General features: G+C 39.4%; 1 protein-coding gene across 4 annotated transcripts in view; it reads left to right on the top strand.

Annotated features, from left to right (window-relative positions):
* ZNF366 (zinc finger protein 366) overlaps nucleotides 1-20,874 on the top strand; it is a 35,689-nt gene extending 14,815 nt beyond the window's left edge. For 2 of the 4 annotated variants that reach the window (XM_009093983.4, XM_018918436.3), the window contains 6 exons: nucleotides 171-240; nucleotides 3,562-3,687; nucleotides 4,815-6,134; nucleotides 7,990-8,181; nucleotides 13,886-14,060; nucleotides 14,950-20,874. In XM_009093983.4, coding sequence (XP_009092231.2) covers nucleotides 3,667-3,687; nucleotides 4,815-6,134; nucleotides 7,990-8,181; nucleotides 13,886-14,060; nucleotides 14,950-15,485 — 2,244 coding nt within the window. In that variant the 5' untranslated portion in view covers nucleotides 171-240; nucleotides 3,562-3,666 and the 3' untranslated portion in view covers nucleotides 15,486-20,874. Of the gene's footprint in view, nucleotides 1-170; nucleotides 241-974; nucleotides 1,049-3,561; nucleotides 3,688-4,814; nucleotides 6,135-7,989; nucleotides 8,182-13,885; nucleotides 14,061-14,949 lie in introns of all 4 variants that reach the window. The other 2 variants (XM_018918434.3, XM_009093982.4) reach the window with 2 other exon arrangements.
* The last annotated feature ends 926 nt before the right edge of the window (nucleotides 20,875-21,800 follow it).

Here is a 21,800-nt window from a genome sequence, read left to right as displayed (position 1 = left end):
GAAAAAAGGAATAATTAATGTATACATTTTCATGTTGTTTTCAGGGGTAGAAAAACCAGCAAGGTGATCCATATCTAGACTTCTCTTTTCCTTTAAAGTCCCCTTGTGTTGGATTATACAGCATATCTCTGATTGTGATGGTTGCTGACTATAAAAACTTTCCCTTGTAGGATTGGTCCTGTGATGCCTGTAGCTGTGGCCAGTGGAATGAGCCCATATGCTCAGTGAAAGCAGTCAAAGGTTAGTAGTGCAAGGAAGATGTTTCTTTCTAGTAATTTCAAGGGATTCTACAGCCCTGTGTTCCAGAAAGAGTGAAACTTTGCACAAAACTGTGTGTGGAAGAGGGGAGTAACTGGCAGCCAAGAAACAAGAAAGCAATTAGAAACAACTCACTGTCATTTCTGTGTACTTTTGGCAGTATTTCAATAATCCAAAAAAAGCAGTAAGTAGCATAGCTGGGTCCTCAATTGCTATGCACTTTCTAAAGGATTTTGTACCCTTATTGCTGGGGAAAAGTGAGACAAAATTGGAAGATGTTTGAGGCACATTTTTTTTAGGGAGATTTTGATCCATAAGCGTTGTGCTCAAATTGTGTGAGTTTACTAAAAAGGGTTTTTAAAACCTTTTTTTTTTTTTTTTCTTTTGGAATGAGGTTGAGGATTTTTCAGTATTTGGGGGATTTCTTACCCCTTCTCTCTTTTTAATAAGCCAAACTTTTGTACCCAAATAGTTTTCAAGATCTAACTGTTCCTTATTTTGACTAGGGAATTCGGGTGACAAGGAAACATTAGGATAAATATCCAGTAGGAATTCTCTCTGATGAAACATACATACATACATTACATATATATGTATGCATGCACACAGACATCATAGTGTGCAGTTTTGGGTACCACATTATATGAAGGATTTAAATGAAGATGGTGAAGGGCCTTGAGGGGATGCCATATGAAGAGGTCATTTATCCTTTTCAGCCTGGAGAAGAAGAGACTGAGGGAAGACCTCATTGAACTCTACAACTTCCGGATGAGTGGAAGAGGCTGGGCGGGTAACAGTCTCTTCACTCTGTTGACCAGTGACAGGAATTGAGGAAACAGACTGATACAGAGTCAGTGAACATTTGGTTTGAATATCAAGAGTAGGTGCTTCATACAGATGGTGGCTCAGCCCTGGAAGAGGCTCCCAAGGGAAATGGTCACAGTACCAAACCTGACAGAGTTCAAGCAGCATTTGGACAACTCAGGTTGTCTCAGGCATATGGAATAATGCTTGAAAGTGTCCTGTGAAGGGCCGGGAGTTGGGCTTTGATGATCCTTGTGGGTGCCTTGCAAATCAGGATATTCCATGATTACTTGAATTGATACTGTGTATCTCTATGTGCACTATTCCCAGTAAGTGCGCTAGTGACTGAAAGTAATACTGTGGTATAATTATGAGTTACTTGTCCAAGTTGTAAGCAATTATTTTATCTTTTCCCCCTATCCACTGTGGGTTTTGAGTCATAAGTTTAGATTTCCTTCAATTTTTCCTTCAGTTAGTCCTCCTTCTTTGTGCGTTGTTTGATCCTTTTATCTAAACTTTCCGTGTTAGAATTTTGTCACTGAGCCTTTAGTTTCACACTTTTATCTCAACATAATTACTGAGCCTACAGTCTTAAAAGGAAATAGTCTGTTTGCAGAAAGGTTTTCAAGATACCTTCTCTTGCCCATGGCTTAACTAGGTCACTAGATGTGCTTTCATCTATCTTTGGAAGAAGGCTTATCCTGCATAGAGCTTCCTGAAATAGAAATAGGAGTGTATTTAGTGCTCCACTCACCTTCATGCTCTCCACCCAGCATTTCCAAGAATGATGTTGTAAATAGAATCAGCATGTCACAGATGGTAGAGGGAAAATGTGTCTAGTTTTCCAAACTAACCTTTTCCTGGTTGGCTAAATACATGCACACAAACATACACATTCGTATAAGTGCGTTCCTCAGGAGGGCTACAGGGATGTTGTGAACTTCTGCAGAGAGAAAACTGGAGAGGCCAAAGCCCAACTCGAACTTAATCCAGCTATTCCCACAAAAAATAACACAAAATGTTTCCACATATACATTCACATAAAAAAGAGGACTAATGAGAATCTTCATTCTTTGCTGGATGTGGGGTGAAACTTAATGTCAAATGGTGACAAACAGGCAGAGGTACTTTGTGCCTTCTTTGCTTCAATCTTACATAGGCAGGCCAGTTGTTCTCAGGGTGCTCAGGCATTTGAGCTGGAAAACAGAGACAGGGAACCAGAATAATCCCCCATACTCCAAGGGGAAATAGACAGCAACATGCTACAACACTTAGACTTGCACAAGTCTGTGAGACTGATGGGATCCACCCAAGGGTACCAAGGGAGCTGGTGAAAGTGCTCACCAAGCTACTTACCTTAATTTACCAGCACTCCGGGATGTCTGAGGATGCCCCAGTTAACTGGAGATTGGCAAATATGGCTCCCACCTACAAGAAGGGTTGGAAGGAGTGTTGTGGATCAGCTCATCCTCAGTGCCATCACACAGCATGTATAGAACAGCTCAGCAGGAGATCAGGCTCAGGCAGCATGGGTTTGTGAAAGGCAGGTTCTGCTTCCCCAACAGGAACTCTTTTTATGACTCACTTAGTGGAAGAGGGAAAAGCTATGTATTCTGTCTTCCTGGACTTCAGCAAAGCTTCTCACACGATTTCCCACAGCTCTCTCCTGGAGAAACAGACAGCTCATGGCTTCATGAGTGCACTGTTTCCAATATAAAAAAATGCCAGGATGCCCTGGTCTGGAGAGTGGTAGTGAATAGAGTTACATCCAGCTGGTAGATGACCACCAGTGGTGTTGTCCAGGGATCAGAACTGGGCCCAGCCCTGTTTAATATCTTTATTGATGAATGTGGGGATCAAGTGTACCCTCACTAAGTTTGTGGGTTAATCCAAGCTGGGTGGGAGTGCAGATCTGCTGGAGGGCAGGAAGGCTCTGCAGAGGGATCTGGACAGGCTGGATCATGGACCAAGGCCAGTGGTGTGTGGTCCAACAAGGCCCAGGGCTGGGTCCTGCCCTTGTGTCACAGCAGCCCCAGGCAGTGCCACAGGCTGGGGCAGAGTGGCTGCAAAGCTGCCCACAGGAAAAGGAGCTGGGGGTGCTGGTGACAGCAGCTGAACATGAGCCAGCAGTGCCCAGGTGGGCAAGAAGGCCAATGGCATCCTGGCCTGTACCAGCAACAGTGTGGCCAGCAGGAGCAGGGCAGGGATTGTCCCCCCTGTACTTGGCACTGGTGAGACCACACTTCAAATCCTGTGTTCAGTTTTGTGCCTTTCCAAAAAAGGAAAGGCCCAAAGAAAGAAAGACATTGGGGTGCTGGAGCATGTCCAGAGAGGGCCAATGGGGCTAGTGAAGAGTCTGATTCACAAGTCCTGTAATGAGTGTCTGAGGGAGCTGGGGTTGTTTAGCCTGGAGAAAAGGAGCTTCAGGGTAACATTATCACACTCTACAACTGCCTGAAAGGAGGCTGTAACCAGGTGGGTATTTGTCTCTTTTCCCAGGTAACAAGTGACAGGACAGAAAGAAATGGCCTCAAGTTGTTCCAGGGAAAAAACCTCTTCACAGAAAAGGTGGTCAAGAACTGAGGAAAGCTACCCACAGAAGTGATGGAGTCACCATCCTTGGAGGTATTTAAAAGACTTGTAGATATGGTGCTTAGGGACATGTTTTTGTGGTGGATTTGGCAATTAATGTCTGGACTTGATATCTTAAAGGTCTTTTCTAATCAAAGTTTTCTGATTCTATGACTCTAGAAGGACAAGGGGAAATGTAGCAGCTGTATTTAAGATTAACCAAAATTTATAATCAATGTTTTAGATGAACCACAAATTCAGGTGAAGTTCCCCGTATGATCAGTGGAACATAAAATTTTGCCAGGAGAAAATTATTAACCTGCTTCATCACATTCTATCATCAGACACGCTCAGAGCATTTTTAGGTGTCAGTTACTCTGGAGTCCCAGGGGTTTTGTTGACATCAGTTCTATATTTAGTTTTATAGTGGTGATTTTTCCCACCTGTTTAGAAACAAATAAACAAACAAACAAAAAATCTTAGATAAAACCTATTAAACTGAGTGTAATTTGGAGAGTTGTCAAATGTCTTTCCTCCCCCAGATCTGCCAAGCAAATATCTCTGTGATTAAAACAAAGAAAATAAATTAATCTCCGCCTTCTTATTACAATACAAAGTGCAAGCAGCCAGGAAACATGGCGCAAAACCTGATGGTACACAGTGTCCTTAGATCACTTGGCCATTGTTTTCCCTCACAGCAGCACATGTTAATGATACAAAGAAGTTTAATATTTTTTGGCTTTAGCTTTTCATGTCACCATCATAATAAATGTGCATATTATTGTTTGTATTGCCATATCCTTTATATGCACCGCCAATTTCTACAGCCGTTCATGCACAGCCAGGGACAGAATTTTGCCCACAAACAGACTGACTGAATAAAATTAGGCAGAAACATTGCCATACTGGTTCATCTGTGAAGTAGTGTGTCACAGTACAGGATGTTTATGTTGTAAAAATGTTGTGTGGGTAAATCTGCTGCAGGAAAGTTTTTTGCTTTTCACTTACTAATTTAATACTGCTTTAAAAGGCCTTTGTCCTATATGGACCTAGGAAATCCTTAGTTGCATTTATTTTAAAAACCCAACAATCTTCAAAACAAATAAATAGTCAATAGATTGTTAAATCCAGAAAAACATGAAGAAATAAACAGATTTGGGGTTTCTTTTGCTTATTTTAAGGAATTTGGGCCACAGAGAAGAAAATTAAATATGATGAAGACCAAAGAAACAAGTTTTAATGTGGACAGTACCCGAGCCTCTCCCTTCTCCCTCTGTCTACAGCCACTCAGCCCTGTTACAAAGCCACACAGAACAACGCAATTTGATGAAGAATTCAGAACACACCTCTCACATTTCCGCTATGGTCCTCTTGAAAACATGGAAACATTCCAGGGGTCCTTGGAAGGAGGGTCTCGCAAACGCAAGAGCATGCCAACAAAAATGCCTCCTCCCATCACCCTTGAGGAGTCCTCATCATCACCAGATCGACCTGAGGATCATGACATGGGGTCTTCCAGTCTCCCCTTGGTGTTCCAACAGCCAGCTCAGCCCAAGTACAGTTCCCAGATGATTGACCTCTGCAACTTTGGTTTTCAATTCTACAGAACTCTGGAGCATTTTGGAGCCAAGCCCATTAAGCAAGAACCAGTGAAGCCTAACATGGCATGGCCCAGTAGCCCAGCATTCATGCAGGCTCCTTACCCTTATTATCCTAAAGTCCACCCTGGCTTAATGTTTCCTTTCATTGTACCACCAAACTTTCATTTCAGGAACCCTTTTCAAGTGAAAAGACCTCCAGAACCACCCTTCAGGAAGGCTGAAGTAAGAGAAAGTGGTGAAAACAAACAGAAAGTGGAAAGAGTAGATGTCAACCTTCAGATAGATGACAGCTACTATGTTGATGTGGGGGGTGAACAGAAACGCTGGCAATGTCCCATGTGTGAGAAGTCCTATACATCCAAGTACAATTTGGTCACCCATATCTTGGGTCACAGTGGCATTAAACCGCATGCTTGCACCCGATGTGGCAAGCTTTTCAAGCAGCTGAGCCACTTGCACACACATATGTTGACACACCAGGGCACTCGGCCACATAAGTGCCAGGTGTGCCACAAGGCTTTCACACAAACCAGTCACCTTAAGAGACACATGATGCAACACAGTGATATCAAACCTTACAACTGCAGGATCTGTGGCAGGGGTTTTGCCTACCCCAGTGAGCTGAAAGCACATGAGTCTAAGCATGAGAGTGGACGAGAGAACATTTGTGTGGAGTGTGGTCTGGACTTTCCAACTCTGGCCCAGCTGAAGAGACACCTCACCACCCACCGTGGTCCTATACAGTACAATTGCACCGAGTGTGATAAGACCTTCCAGTACCCAAGTCAGCTGCAAAACCACATGATGAAGCACAAAGACATCCGCCCATACATCTGCACTGAATGCGGCATGGAGTTTGTGCAGCCGCACCACCTGAAGCAGCACTCCCTGACTCACAAGGTAAGCCAGCTCTCATCTTGCATCTGAAGGCAGGACAAGGATTACAGGCAACGAAAGCTACACAAAGGCTACCTCCTCAGAAATGTGGTCTCTTGCCAGCTGCAGAGGCTTACACAGAAACTCCAGCATTGCTGGCAGTCATGTCAGCCAGATGTCTTTGTCAGCCTTAAGAAAGTACATGCAAACCCAACTTTGTTTTAAGCAGGAATTCAATTAAACCCCCTGTATCACTTCCCCAAACTGGATTCATATCTCTCTGTTTCTTGGGGCTTTTTTCAGAATGACCTTCTGTAAAATATTGCAGAGCTCTATAACCACCCCCCAGTCCCAAAATTTTAAGATTTTTTTTTTAAGGAAAGCCAGTTCTGATACTTTGTTCCCTTAATTAGGAAGTATGTGAGTTTGTAGTGGACTGTAGCAAAAAAAAAAAAAAAGTATGTTATTACTAATCAGATTTTGAAGAATCATTATAATGAGACATTTAAAAAACAAAATAACCTTAAGAAAAATTCCCCTTTGTGCATATGTTATCCAGAACACCAGTTAATAGAAATGGACAAGCAGGATCACAATATCAGCCAATTCATATCAAGTAGCAGTCTTGCCTCTGCTGACAGTGGTGACAGCAGGGTCAGCTTAGGGTACTTTGGAAATTTTCCGAAAAGATTGCTTTCAAAAATAGGAAAAATGCAATTGTTCCATTCAAGAAGCTCTGAAATTGACTATCCACTTCTACAAAAATAATAAGAGAAGTCAAATCCTTTCACTTTAAAAAAAGTTTGCTTCCAGATTTGCATATTTTTCCGTTAACATTTGAATTTTGGCTTTTACATGAAAAACATTAGAAATACAGAAAGCTACAACCCCTGAGACTTATAGTCACATATTCTTCGAAAACTGCACAACTTCTAATTCCGCATTTGCTTTTTCTTTTCTGCTTCATGCATATAATTTCTGTTCTTTCTGGACATTCCCTGCTCTTCAGACTTACCATGCAAGATTCCACTAATTGAAGACTTGGTAGGTTTTTTTGTCACAGGAAATGAAATGCTGCAGGGCCTTTAGAGAGCTTCTGCTTCTTTATTCACAGCCACAGGTGGATTCACCATGAAAATAATTTATAGTACTTAGCTGGCTAAATGCAGCCTCATATCAGATGAACAGACACTTGAAACTGCTGGTGATGTTCAGTTTTAGCTTTGTAATTAACTGTGAAAACTGCTGACAGTCATTTCACATCTTTTTAAAGAAGGGCTGTGGAAGGAGTAATTGCTCTCAGCACCTCACTAGTAAATCCTTATTACCTTCAGCAAGTTAAACTCTTAAGCTGTTTAGTAGAAAGTTCTTTGATTTTCATAGTATCTAAATCACTGAGAAGCTGACAGACCACATGGGTGTGAGTAAGAATATTGAATTATGTAGTAGTAAATTGAGTGGATAGAATAAAAAAGTGATAGAAATGTTCCATAAAGCTCATATAAAATGATATAATTCCATAGTGGTTACTGAAAATCCCACCAAGAATAAGCAGGTTTTTGTCTCTGCAAAAAATGTGAGATGTAGAATCAATACTTTACTTAAGCAGCTGAGCAGGAGAGGGAAGCTCTGACACTGACTATGTCTGATTTATTTGAAAACAGACTTCATTATTTCATTAAGCTTATATTTTGTTTTACTTCTCTGTTTCTCAGAAGCTTGTAAGAATTTGTCAGGAGAAAATACCTTGAAAAATGTTAAAAGTGACATAATTTATTATCAACTTTGCTAATGCAGAATGAATAATTCATAAGTTGCTGTGCTGATGATTAAATTACCTAAAAATTTTTGCATCTACAGAATTTTTCTTTTCTTTCAGGGTGTGAAAGAGCACAAATGTGGAATTTGTGGCCGGGAATTTACTCTGCTGGCCAACATGAAGCGACATGTCCTGATCCACACCAATATAAGAGCCTATCAATGCCATTTGTGCTTCAAGAGCTTTGTGCAAAAGCAGACTCTCAAGGCCCACATGATTGTTCACTCTGATGTCAAACCCTTTAAATGCAAGGTAAGTACATTTGGTGGCAGAGGTATTAACCTAAAGTATATTTCTCTCATATTATCACCATATGATAATATGGTAGAATTATAAAAACAAAACTTGCTAACACATACTGCACTTTTATTCAAAAATTAACATAAACCAGTCTGATTTTCTTTATCCAGGCTCTGCTCATGTAGCACAAATTATAAATACCACAGATAAATACCTGTGGTTTACTCCCTTTCCCTTCAGGATCATTCATCCTCACATAAGTTTTGGGGTTTTTTCCTTGTAATTGTTAAAGTGCCACAGACATTTGCGAACAATAAACATATCTGACATTTGCTTAGTACAGCCGTCCAAACAGAAGTTTAAGTGCTTAATAGCTTGAAACACTGACAAAAAGCAGAAATCAAGTCATGCACCCTGCAGAGTTTCATGAAAAATCAGCAGCCACAATTTCACACAGTGATGCTATGCAACAGTTCAAGAAAGGGGTCAGAAAAAGCCACAGCAAAATAAAACTACAGAAGGGATTTGAATGTGTAGAGTGTAATTACCAGACTGGAATTCAAGGCAGGATATCAGTATGCTAACAAAACAGCCTCTGAGACCACCTGGCCTTTATACAATCCTGTGCAAATTCCAGTTTGCTGCTTCTACCCCGCGCTGGAGGCTGGCATTTCCCTTTCCATCCTCTCTTGTCCTCCTTCCCCACAAACCTTTAAGACTTTATTGACCCTGTTTACTTCTAATATATTTCTTAATAATTATTCATATCTATATTCTTATTTAGCATTGGATACTACATAAGTTCTTTTGCTGCCTGTCTAGTTCGTTACTATAGTCATACTTTGTGAAGTCAAAGGCTATAGATTTTTTCCCCACTTTAATTTGTTCTAAGATGGCTGTAAATACAGAGGGGAGCATATAACCCAGCTTATGCATAAGTAACTAAAGAGTGATTTGGAAGCAATTTCTAGAACTCTTTAACCCTACATCTTTATGGTATTGAATATTTTCTTAAAAGGAACTTCTCATGAGGAAGCAGAGATGGAGGAAAAATTTTAAATGGAATTATTTTGTCTTGAAAAAAATGTGGAATTTCAAAATGTCATAGCAATACATGGTATTCAGTGCTAGTTTTAGTAGGAAAATGTCAAAATGAATTTCTGACTTCATAATTTTTCTTTCTTAACTTCAAAACATTTTGCTTTGAAAAACTAGCAACAAAGTCTTCCAACTTCAGTATTTTGTTTTATTTTAATTTATATCTTATGAAAGCAGTGTGTTTTGTAGTAGTACTTACATTACTCCATGTTGATAAAAGAATTTCTTTTACTGAAATTCTTAGGGTGTAACAAGTCAGGTCTGCTGGAGGTTTTCAGTCTTTGAGAACATCTGCAAACCTGCCTTGTGGTTCCCATTTGGCTGAACTCTAACTCCCCAAACTTCAGAAAAGACTTTCAAATTTTGGATCAGATTTTGTGGGTGCAGAATGTGGATCCACATGACTTTTTGGGTACGTGCGGATTAGCTGGAAGGTTGTGTTCAGCTCAGTGTTTGATGATGACAGACTATTGAAACTTGGAGAGGGCAGTAGTTGGAACTGGGAAATGGAGTATCACCAGTATGTTTTCCAGACAGTAACAAAAGCTCTACAGGAACACCTGGTTTTCTTATTTTTTTACTTTTCTGTCCCCACCCAGTGTTCCAATGAGGAAAGAAACAAGTAAGCATAGTGAATCTGTTTCTCATATGTCTAAAGGGGTACGAATTAGCATCAGTGCCGTGGCAGTGAAGATTGCAACAATAAGCAGACACAGAATCAGGAATTGCTTTTTTGCATTAGGAACATCCTAACATTACCTCTCTGACAGAGCCCCTGAAGACTCTTGAAAGCAAATATTTCTGGCTGGTACTTGGAGGGTTAAGGCAATGACCAGATAGCAGCCTTTTGGCACCAAGCTCCTCCTCAGCAGAAGGAAGGATATAGCTGTATGAACAGCCTGCTTAACAATGGCTCACATGTCCCCGGGGAACCGCCTGCAAATAGATTTCATCTTGCTTTCTCTTGTACTTTTCAAAGCTTCCTGTTTTCTCACGGTCCTTTTGGACAGTTTACAGTCATTCTCCCTCTCCTTCTTTCTTTGAGGAAAGGAACACCCTTCTTATGAAGAAAAAAAAAGAAGAAGAAGAATGCAAGGGAAAGAGGGCACAGCAGTAGCCTTTATACTTCACTGCATGCAATGGTTTTCTTTACCTTTTTCTCAGAGCAAAAGAAAACATGAGCTTTCCTATGTGTCTAATCACAGCTAAGCACATACTATCAGAAGTGAGGGAGTAGCAAATAGTTGTCCCTTCTGTTTCCTCACCCAGCTGCAGCTGGGATCTCTGCTTGATTTTCTTCTGAAGAGTGAACTTGTCTGTAGCATTTAAAGGCCTGAGCCCATGTTGCCTTTTTATTTCTGTTTAAGAAAAAAAAACCATGAACAGTTATGAAGGTATTCCAACAACTGGTGCAACAGTACTAATTTGGATTTGTAGAGAAAGGTTCATTAAATTTACTGTTGCTTTTAATGCTGAAGTAATCAATGTTTCTGACCTCCAATAAAGATGCAATAGATTTTTCTGCAGCCCAGACAAATATCTGAAACAGATCCTTTGAACAACACTTTTTTCCCTATCTAAAAATGTGGGTTTTAAACAGGAGTCAAAATCAAAGAAAATGTGAGAGAAAAGTACTTTGAGAAGAAAGAAAACTGGTGACAAATCTAGAAGGATGATACTTCATGTGTGGGCTTATGAGGAAAAAAATCTAGGGTGGAACTAATGTAGACTATTCTAGCAAACTATACTGAAGTCCATTTCACCAGCCAGTGCAACTAAGTCTGTTCAGCAGACTTGCAGCTGAGTTGTTCTCTTCAAGATTTTAATTATATTTTGTCTAAATATTTTGTTGAACATTATTCTGTTAGACAGCTTGACAGAAGGTCCACAAGTAAACCATGTTGTTCCTGATATCCCAAGTTCTCTTGCAAAAACTTTTCATCTCCCTGAGTGCTATAGTGCAGTGAGTTCTGTTGGAGCTCCTCTCATGCAACTGTCTCAGCGTCATCTTTCACACTCTGCTCACAAGCCTGTCATGTCAGAGAGAATGAAAATCTTGTACACTCTTCTAATTTGGTCTGCAGATGCAAGCTCTTCATTGAGCAGTAGCTATTACTCCAACTAGATTTGAGTTGCAGTCTTCCAGAATACAAGAGAGAAACCTACTTCCTTTTACATCTGGATCATAGCTATTCATCTGAAAAATGTCTTTTTGAAATGATCAGTTAAACAGAGATTATGCCACAGAGACCCATCATTCCAAAAAACAGTTTTCCTATCTGCATTTCTTTCATTTTCATGCCACACCTCTGCGCTCTAGTACGATCTCCTCATGTCTCCAGAGGAGATTTCAGGACAAGAGCACATTACATATCTCAAAGATGTGCCTGACTCTGGAAATGGAAAACCCATCAACTTTATTCAGACACAGAAATTTTATGCCATAAAGAAATAACCTTTACCAAGTCCCTGTCTTTTCAGTAAGAGGAAAGATAAACAAATACTGCCTTGACAGAAAGCAACTAAATTCTCCTTCTAAATAAATTTTAATACTCAAGACCTCGTAAAGATAAGTGTTTACATGCAGTACTGAAGCCACTCATCTACTCAACATGATTTTCCTTGGTTATCAGCTGAGACAGAGAAGACCTAGATATAGAAAAGCAAGTTCTGGTGATAGCATATGTCAGCCAAGTACAAGCAGATCACCAGAAGCCTTCAGCAAAGAGGTGTTTAGAGAGATATTATTGTTGACATTCTTGTAGCAGGAGTAATATTGATATGTTATAGGTTGTTCCAGCAGCTGTCAAGATACAGTCAGCTGCTGTTAATCCTTGCAAATTTTCTGTGCCCATTAGTAGTCTAACTAGATGAGAGTCTGATTCCTTCCAGCACTTCCTGAGGTATTTTGTTGTTCCATAATTTCTCTGAGTGTAAATAATTCTGCATATTAACTTTCTTTGAACATGAAGAAGAGAGTATTCTTTCCTCAATGGATGGATGACCCTTGGAAACAGCTATCTTACTTTTAAAAATTGATTACTCACATTCAGTGGCTATTATTTTTTTCCACCAGCTGTCTTCTCTAACCCTTTGCTGATAAATTTATTTGCTAGATTTTTCATTCTAGTAAAATCGCAGACAGAAAACCACAAATGGTGCATATGCAGCTGAAGCATATATTTTTTTGAAAAGAAAGTGAATGTTTTCAGACTCTGTCTTATTGCAGTTCTGACTCAGCTCTCATTTTTATTTTAAAGCAATAGACCTGCTGATTTTTGTATTAATGAACTGATTCAATTTTCCCTCAAGAGAGGTCTTAAAACACAAAGCATGCAGTACTGGTTTTCCAAGGATCCTTTTGCTATTTACATTTCATCCAGATATTCCAGGTGATGACTTTCTGAATTTACATCTACAAGTTCTGTAGAGGTAAATCATCATCATCAGTTCTTCTGTAATACCAAATAAGTAAAATTCAAATTCAGATTATACAAAAAATCTGGTGGAGTCTTAGTAATTTCTATTTATTAATTGTCTGCCAGATGGTTAACCTACCAGATGGTTACCCTGCTAGATGAAGGTTTCATTTACTCAGTAATGGTTACTCTGGTTCATATAGTAATAAGAATAATTTTTAAAAATTAAAATCCAATGATAAAACAAGTCAGAAAAAAAAAAAAGTAGAAAGCAAGCACAGAAGTTTGCAGAGGATGGAAATAGCCACTTGAATGTGAATAAAATTATAAATCCTGTTAAGGAAAGACCAGAAGACAAGTAAGACTGGATGCCTGTAATAGTGATGCCAAACTCTCATGTCTTAAGAATACATAAGAGTCCAGACTACAAAAGGACCCATCTAAGTAAACAACAATGAATAAAACCCACCGGTATTGTTCCATCAAAGGAAAAAATTGCACGATCAGTGGCTCAAGCTGGCAGGAACATGCTTGAGGGAAAGCTGAGTCATTCTTGCAGCCTCATTACTGTTTAAATTGCAGCTTACTCACCAGAGACACTGAAACAGAGGAGTCTATAAACAAATGATGAAAGAATCAGGGAAAAAAGGGGTGAGCAAGAAACACAGAAAAACAAGGAATTGCTATTTCTAGCTTTAAGCAAAATGTGCAGCCATTTAATTTCCATATAAAAATAAGTGATATTCTGTTACTCTGTTTCACAGAAACCCTTAATTGGTTTTATTTTATAATTCCATGCCTGCCTGACATTGTAGTTGATGAAAGGCTAGATATATAAACTATGAATGGAATGGTTCATCAGGGCAGAAACTTTTATTTTGAATCTCATTCAATTTAAGAGCCTTCCAAATTACTCCCTTAAGTCTTTCCCCTCCTTATAACAACATTGACTGCTTTTGGGGAATCCTGGGCTATGTGTGCTGGCCAACAATATTAAAAAATATCAGCAGTTCAGAGTGCCATAGATACTGAACCATATGTTTTTGCCTGTAGGATTTTTGATGGAACTTTGAAAAACATTTTGCAGCCAAAAACTGCCAGAGTTTAAGTTGAGAAGTGTAGGTCCTCTTTCCTTTAAAAATGTTGTCCTTGAAAATACTGCTTCAAACTAATAATTTTCATTTTTACCATTTTTACAGCTGTGTGGAAAGGAGTTTAACAGAATGCACAATTTAATGGGACACATGCACTTGCACTCAGATAGTAAGCCGTTTAAGTGCCTCTACTGTCCCAGCAAATTCACCTTGAAGGGGAACCTAACCAGGCACATGAAAGTCAAACATGGGGTCATGGAAAGAGGATTTCACTCACAAGGTAATAATTTTCACTTTTCATAGGTATTTGCTATTGGGTGAAATCCTTACCTTGTATTGTCACTAGTCTTTAATGAGGCTGGCCTATGCCTTCAGTATCTGATCTTTTAAAATATATCCTGATGGTGTTCGGAGCATTTTTGAGTCCACAGATGCCTCTTGGATAATCTGTATTTCCAGCAAGAGGGAAGACACTGACAAATACTAAGACAAACCAGATCCAGCATTAGATGCATATTCATATACACTGCTCAAAATCATCATTTGTTTATAATGATTTCTTCAAGCTGAAGCACTGTCTAGTGCATAGACCTTCTCAGTTGATTGTTTCTCAGTGGATGAAAGGGGAAAAATTAAGGACAGTCATAGACTTCTGAGACTGTTGTCTTTTCATTTGAAAAGTATTAACTTTGAACCACAGTGTCCATGGAACAAATAGATTACCATGTTTTTAGTCTCTTCCACTCCTCTGAAACATAAAATACAAAACCTTGGATTTTGTATTATGGACTGTGATGTTTTAGATCCAAGTTTTATTTTAGAAAAAGAATAGGAAGGAGGAAGTGAGTAGGTTGATGCAAAATTCAGTTTACAAGAGGCCAGACCATTTCACTTTTATTCCCAGCTGCATCATCCAGAGTCTGGCTGTATAAAACAATGTTTTGTGTGTCCCAACCTGGCTGGGAAGTGTATGCACTCCTTTTTGTAGCATCTCGAAGGAGATGCCATGAGATGTAAACAGTGAAGTACTTGGAGATAGCTGGATGGAAGAAAAAGATAAAAAACTAAATACAAAGACACCACAGATTTTGGGTTTTAGCCATGTATCAAATAGTAAAATTTCCAGTATATAATTTTTTCCTTTTCTCATCCTCTCAAACTACTGCAAGGTTTTGGAAGAGGAAGGATTGCTCTGTCCCAGACAAATGTCTTGAGAAGCTTGGAACAGGAAGAGCCATTTGATCTTTCCCAGAAAAGCCAAGGGAAGGGAATCTCATTTCATTCTGATGGTGAGAGTGCCAAGGGAAGCTCATGCCAGGAAGAAGAGGAAGACAACTGCTATGAGGCAGAGCAATACAGCCCTGCCACGTACCATCATGTTGACAACAAGCTGTGCATGGCTCAAGATCTCTCTGGCAAACCTGAGTGCATGATGAAGGACTTCAGAGAGTCCTACTGCAATGAGAAGGAAGAGGTGTTAAGTGAGGGAGGACTGGGGAAGAGAATAGGAAATTCAGACAAAGAGGAGAGACATGGAGAGGGAGAGCTTGCAAACAACAAAGAACATCTCAGCTTTAGATCGTTTGAAAAGGCCAGACTTGGTCACTCTCTCTCTGATTACTTGTATTTCAAGCACAGGAACAAGAGTTTGAAAGAATTGCTGGAAAGAAAAATGGAAAAACAAACAATGCTTATAGGCATTTAAAATGGACATTTTAAAACAGCTGGAAAATGGTAACCAGGTAGATTTTACCATGAATTGTAAGCTACTAAAGCCTGGAAGTCTGTAGTAGTATTTAGAAATAAATAAGCCAAATTATTACAAATAATTTAGGGTAAAACACATACATTAAAAGAATAAAGCAGCATGAGGTCACCAAGAAATACTATAGATATTGAAAAATAACACTTTAATATTTATCTGTTTAATGTATAACAGACAGTGGGTTGGGTACAGAAGTTTACTTCCTATTATATGGGGATAGATACTTACATGCAATTTTCTACTTAGCAGAAGGCAACACACTTTAGCACCTGATTTATTATCTGACTAAATATATATGAAAACTTCTAACTATATGCCTCAAAAATATCTGAAAATACAAAGTATTTCACATTATAAGCCAGAGTACTATTAAACATGGCATGCATGAAAATGCTGTCAACATTCAGAACTAACACAGTCCAAGTACTTTGATGTACTGAAGTGACTCTTAGTGCAACTACTTACAATGAGAAATGTGAAACAAAATAATAAGAAAAACTAATGCCTTGGGAGGCAGTAAAGGACAGTTCTGTAAGGCTTTGAAAGGACCGGAATTTATTACAAAAGCTAGTTCTCTGGCACAAGGAATGTTCATGCTTTGCTGTGTTTCAGCCAATATGGGAGTATTCAGAAACTCTTGAAGTGAAATAGCATAGATTGTGTTGACATTGTGTTCTACTGCCTGCTTGGACCAATACATGTACTGGGCATGCAGTACTGCATCAGCATGCAGCATTCCCAACCTTGCCACAGTGTGAGTGTGTGTGAGTGTTATGTTATACATAACACAGTGTGAGTCATTCAATTGAAAAAGTTATGCAGCTTTACCACTTATCTCTTCAGTTTATCATTACTAGAAAGGATAATTTTGGAATACACAGGTCTGGTTAATTTTTGTTTCAGAAGGTAAAAACCACCCTTATAGACCAAGCAGGACCTCACAGAGGAAAACATTCCTCTTATTAAAGTCAAAAAATCTTGTTTGGAACGCTTGAGCAGTAAGCTGCAGGTCTTTCAGACAAATTTCACTCTTGCTGTTTTTATGGAGTCAGACTCAGCTTTTCTGGGTCTGATTCTCATATAGTTATAAGTTTATAACCAACATGGGAAAAGCATATTCCATTAAGCTTTTCATTAATTACATGAATACTTTGAACAGCATATTAGTTCCTGCATCTTCAAGAAAAATGAAAAGCAGCCCTGCATCATACTATTGCTTACATAGAAATAAAAATTGAATTTATCATAAAATTTGTCCTATGTCCTTTGGACATCCCAGCTCAAAAGGTTAAAATCCATATATATGGTACATCTATTTCAAATATTACTACCTTCTTCACTTCCCTTGCCAAATTCTTGATTCGAAATGCATTGCAATCATGCTCTCTATATAGCAAGTTATAATTAAATATAGTCGTCTACTTTTATGGCTTGCTAAGACAAGTCATGTAGCTGCAGCTCTCTGCCCCTATAAGAAAACACCTCTCAAATTAATGATTCTCATGCCTACCAGTTTAGCAGCAACTGGGTTTGTGTAGTCCAAGACTACAGGCAGTGTTTTCCTTTTTCAAGGCTCAAGCATGGCTTAACATATGCAGAAATTCATGCAGAAAAAGCTATTGATAAAGAGTAACATCCAGGTGACTCTTCTTAATTAATTCTATGTCAGATTGTGCATATTTTTAAAATAAAAATGTTATGCCAAATTGAACTGGAAGGTAGGTCACGTTAGAATTTAAAAAGTCTTTGAGGTGTATTTTGGAGGTACATGGTCATGTTTCTTCAGGGATTGACTCTTCTATCATAAACATCCTTCTTCCTTGCTTTAGCTGTAAGACAATGCCTATTGAAAAATGAGCCATCTTTCTTTCAAGGAAGACATTGTGGTCAAGCAAAAAAGTTAGGAAATTTTTTTGAGTAATGAGTGTAACTGTATTATTTCTCAGATTATAGGGGAAATAATTGGGTAGAAATTCAGCATGGTCCAGTAGATGGTCCCCCAGAAATGGGAGCAACTCCTTCAGTTAACTTCTTGGCACTAGCTTGTATCTACCAGAAAAAGCTCCCATTTGAGCATGTATACAGCAAGAGCTGGGAGTCACTAACTCTTAGAATTGTCTCCCTCTTGGTAGTGTAGTGTTCTACACAGTGTCCAGCTGTGCATAGTTCAAGATCAGTCCACTCCACATTTCCAGATATATTAGTTCACATGATAAGAACAAGCAAGGAATCGGGAATCTATTCACAATTTCTAGAAAGGTGATCATGCAGGTGGGTGGAATTTAGCAAGTCCTTTCGGTCCTGTGGTGTGTAAAGCAGGAAAGTACACAACCATTGCAGTCTTGTCTATTAATTGGAGAGTGCTATAGGACAGCTAGACAATCGTTATCAAGAAAGAAACAAAGTATTACATACCAATTGCAGTCCAGACAAATGGAGCAAAGGAGACATTTTCAGCACAGTTCAGCTCCCACCCACTAATATCAAAGGATGTATTCTGTCTGGGCTTCCACAAAGCCTTTGATATTATCTCCCATTGCATTCTCCTGGAAAAGCTGACAGATCGTGGCTTGGGCGGATGAACTCTTTGCTTGGGTTAGAACATGGCTGTATGGCCAGGCCCAGAGAGTGGTGATTAATGGAGTTAACTGCAGTTGGCAGTCACCAGTGGTGTTGTCCAGGGGTCAGAACTGGGCCCAGCCCTGTTTAACATCTTTATTAGCCATCTGGATGTGGGGATGGAGGGCCCCTTCAGTCACTGTGCAGATGACACCAAGCTGGGTGGGAGTGCAGATCTGCTGGAGGGCAGGAAGGCTCTGCAGAGGGATCTGGACAGGCTGGATCATGGACCAAGGCCAGTGCTGTGAGGTCCAACAAGGCCCAGGGCTGGGTCCTGCCCTTGGGTCACAGCATCCCCAGGCAGTGCCACAGGCTGGGGCAGAGTGGCTGCAAAGCTGCCCAAGGAAAAGGAGCTGGGGGTGCTGGTGACAGCAGCTGAACATGAGCCAGCAGTGCCCAGGTGGCCAAGAAGGCCAATGGCATCCTGGCCTGTACCAGCAACAGTGTGGCCAGCAGGAGCAGGGGCAGGGATTGTCCCCCTGTACTCAGCACTGGTGAGACCATACTTCAAATCCTGTGTTCAGTTTTGGGCTTTTCACTCCAAGAAAAACATTGGAGTGCTGGAGCATGTCCAGAGAAGAGCAACAAGTCAGACATCCCTGGAGGTGTTGAAGAAATGACTGGATGTATCCCTTAATCTAGTTGACTAGGTGGTGATTGCTCAAAGTTTGAACTTAATGATATGAAGAGGTCTTTTCTTACCTAAATTCTTCTGTGATTATATGATTCTGCAACTGAAAAAACTATGTCTACTGGAAGTATGCAATCCAGAGTTTCCTTACTGATCTTGTAAGAGAATGTGCCAGATGTGTCGTTAGGAAAGGAAATCACTGCAGACAGTTCTGGGTTGTCTAAATAGTTAATCCAAACTCCTTCAACCACACTCACTGCACTCAATTTACCCACTAGTGCAGGTGCAGTTCTTACAGGAGCAGAAGTACTGGACAACCACACACAGACAGCTGGAATAAAGTCCCAGAATGGCAATACTATTTGCAAGTAATTCATAATGTGAACCCTTCTTCATCGCATTTTACTTGAAAGCAGATTATTTCTTCACAAAGAGACTTTGAGATTCTGCCCAGACATAATGTTATGCTAAACTAATTCTCAAATATGCAAGTCTAATTCATGTCAGAATAGGAAAAACGTTATTTAAAACTGTAAATTATCAATAAGAGAAATTACAAACAAAATTATTACTGAGGTAAGAAGACAGTTGCAGGCGATCCAAGCAAAGTGGTTAGGAGATGACAGTCCTCCCTACTGTAGAACATAATGTAGATGGGTCTGAGACACTTGTTACAAAGAGGCCTCAAGGGACAAATTAAAAGTGAAATAACAGCCTTCATTGTGAAGCACCTTGCTTTTCAAACATAAGTTATTTTCACACTATTTACATTGGCACCGCTTTGGGAACAGACAGTAACAGCCTTTGCTTTTTAATAGCTTTGAAAATGCTTTATAGAAATTTGCTCTCATAATGAAGCTATTTCCCATTTGTAATTTTCAAGGGATTAGCTTCCTTATTTTGCCTTGTGTAGAGGCTCAGAAGTCCAGTAGAGACATTGCCTGTGTCCTGGACATTGGGGGATATATTTTCTTCTTTTTTTCATTCCTAATGTGAGTTTATCTATCGTCTTCTAGCTATGTTGTGGGGAAAAAAAAGTCTTTATCTTACTACTCTTCACTGTTATTTAGGTTTTCAGTTTATGGGGACACATGAAACTAAAGCCCAGTCTCCACCACCTCTGTATTAAAGCACATCTATACAATTTCCCTGCATTGTTTATGCAGACTTGTTTCATCCTTTCGGAGAGCATCACAGCAAATAAGAGTGGCTACAAACTTGCACAGCTGAGATGCTTCAGGAGTCAGGCTGAGGAAAAGATAAATTTGCCCTACCATAAAGAGTCTGGGCAAGTGAAGGCATGTGGTTTGTTAAGTCAGGGGCTTTTAAAGGTAGCAAGGAGAGTTCTGCAAGACACTTTGCAGCCAAGAGTAGGTGGAGGAAAATCTGGGCTAGTGAAGTTTAAAGGTGAAGATAGACAACATATTTACAGGGAAAGCTGAGTTGTACGTGACTTGGAGCAAAGTGTTTTTAGTCTGGCCACAAGGACTCAGCCATCTCCTTGTGAAATTGTTTTCCTGGCTGCCAGACAGCCTTCAGTTTGCGACAGCAAAGAAGGTGCTCTGTCTTCAGAAGCTCAAAGGGTAAAATACTTTGTGATTAATATCATAACTAAAGTTTATCCTGCGCTGTTTCCTATAAAACAAGTTACTGGAAAGACCAAATAATGCTACTGCACCCACCTTTTTACAGTTCTGTGTTTGTCTACTACCTATTCTTTGATTTCTGTCTTCATATGGTGCTGCTGGACTCCGCTGTTTTGAGTGTACAGTTAAGAAGTAATATAAGTACAATATTTATTATTCCTAGAAGTTTTAATAATTATTAACAGTTTTGAAAATGTCATCTCTGCTTAGCTGAACAAGATGTAACAGAGCTAACATTTTGTGCTCCTAACAGATTTTGCAAATAATGTGTTGCATATTTATTTCATGTAGAACATCAAGTTCCTGTTTAATGCCACAGCTCATGAAGTGAATGAACTATATGTGAATCTTTAGTTTCTGGCTTTCTATCTCAATAGTAAAAGCATGTATGATGTATTGTATTAATTTAAGCAAATAAATATGTACTGGAGAAGCTGCTGTATTTGTATTGAAATGGATATGGAGTTCTTTGCATTCTAGGTATTTCATATGGCAAATGCGTGGGTTTGGTTTGACAAGGTTATTCTTCTCTGAGCACCCCTGAAGAGTGGTTCTTGTAAAGGGAAGGCTAAATCAAAAAAATTATGGAAGACTAGTTAGAAGACAAGAGCAGAGGAGCTCTCAGGTCCTTTCAGGCAGAGAGATAATTTTATTATTACAGACTACACAGAGGACATAAAAAATGTTCTGGAGTGATTATGATGTTTGTCAGCTTGGCTTCAGACAAGCTAAAAGAGAAAGATCTTTTTCTTAGAGATTTTTTGAAGAACAGCATCATGTAAAAAGAGAGGAAAAAACAACCAGATGTATTGTAAGATGGAAGTCAAGAAAATAGAAATACCATTATATTAAGGAATAAGCAAAAGATTGGAATAAGAGACTTAATGTTACTTTTTCTAAGGGAGAGGGTCACTTTTAAATACTAAATAATCTTTTGAAGTTGTTTGTTCAAATGAGATCCTGATTGAATTGGCATCATCAGAATTCACAGAGAGAATTTCAAACTTTTTGAGCATAGAGAAAGCAACAGGAATGTTTGCTATAAGATAGATAATAGCAAAGATATTCTGTTTCTAATTTTCAGAGGTATATGCCTTAAAAAGTGGAAGAAGGCTTATGCAAACACTAGAAATACATGCTGGAGGCTAAAAAAAACCCAACCCAGAACTAAGCCCTTGGTTTTTCCCCCATTTTCTTTTGTTTTTCCTGATGCTTTGATGGTAGGTAACATCTCCTGTTAGGATTATAGACTACCTCTACATGAGGAGAATGAAATATGTTGGGGCGGGACCTACTTCACTCCCATGTGACTCAGCATAAGTGAATCTCAACGTTTCTCCTTTGTCAGTCAGAAAAATA

This window comes from Serinus canaria, chromosome Z (assembly GCF_022539315.1).
Source record: "Serinus canaria isolate serCan28SL12 chromosome Z, serCan2020, whole genome shotgun sequence".
Lineage (NCBI taxonomy): Eukaryota > Metazoa > Chordata > Aves > Passeriformes > Fringillidae > Serinus > Serinus canaria.
Note: the sequence above shows the minus strand (reverse complement) of the source record. Positions and strands in the feature narration are given on the sequence as shown.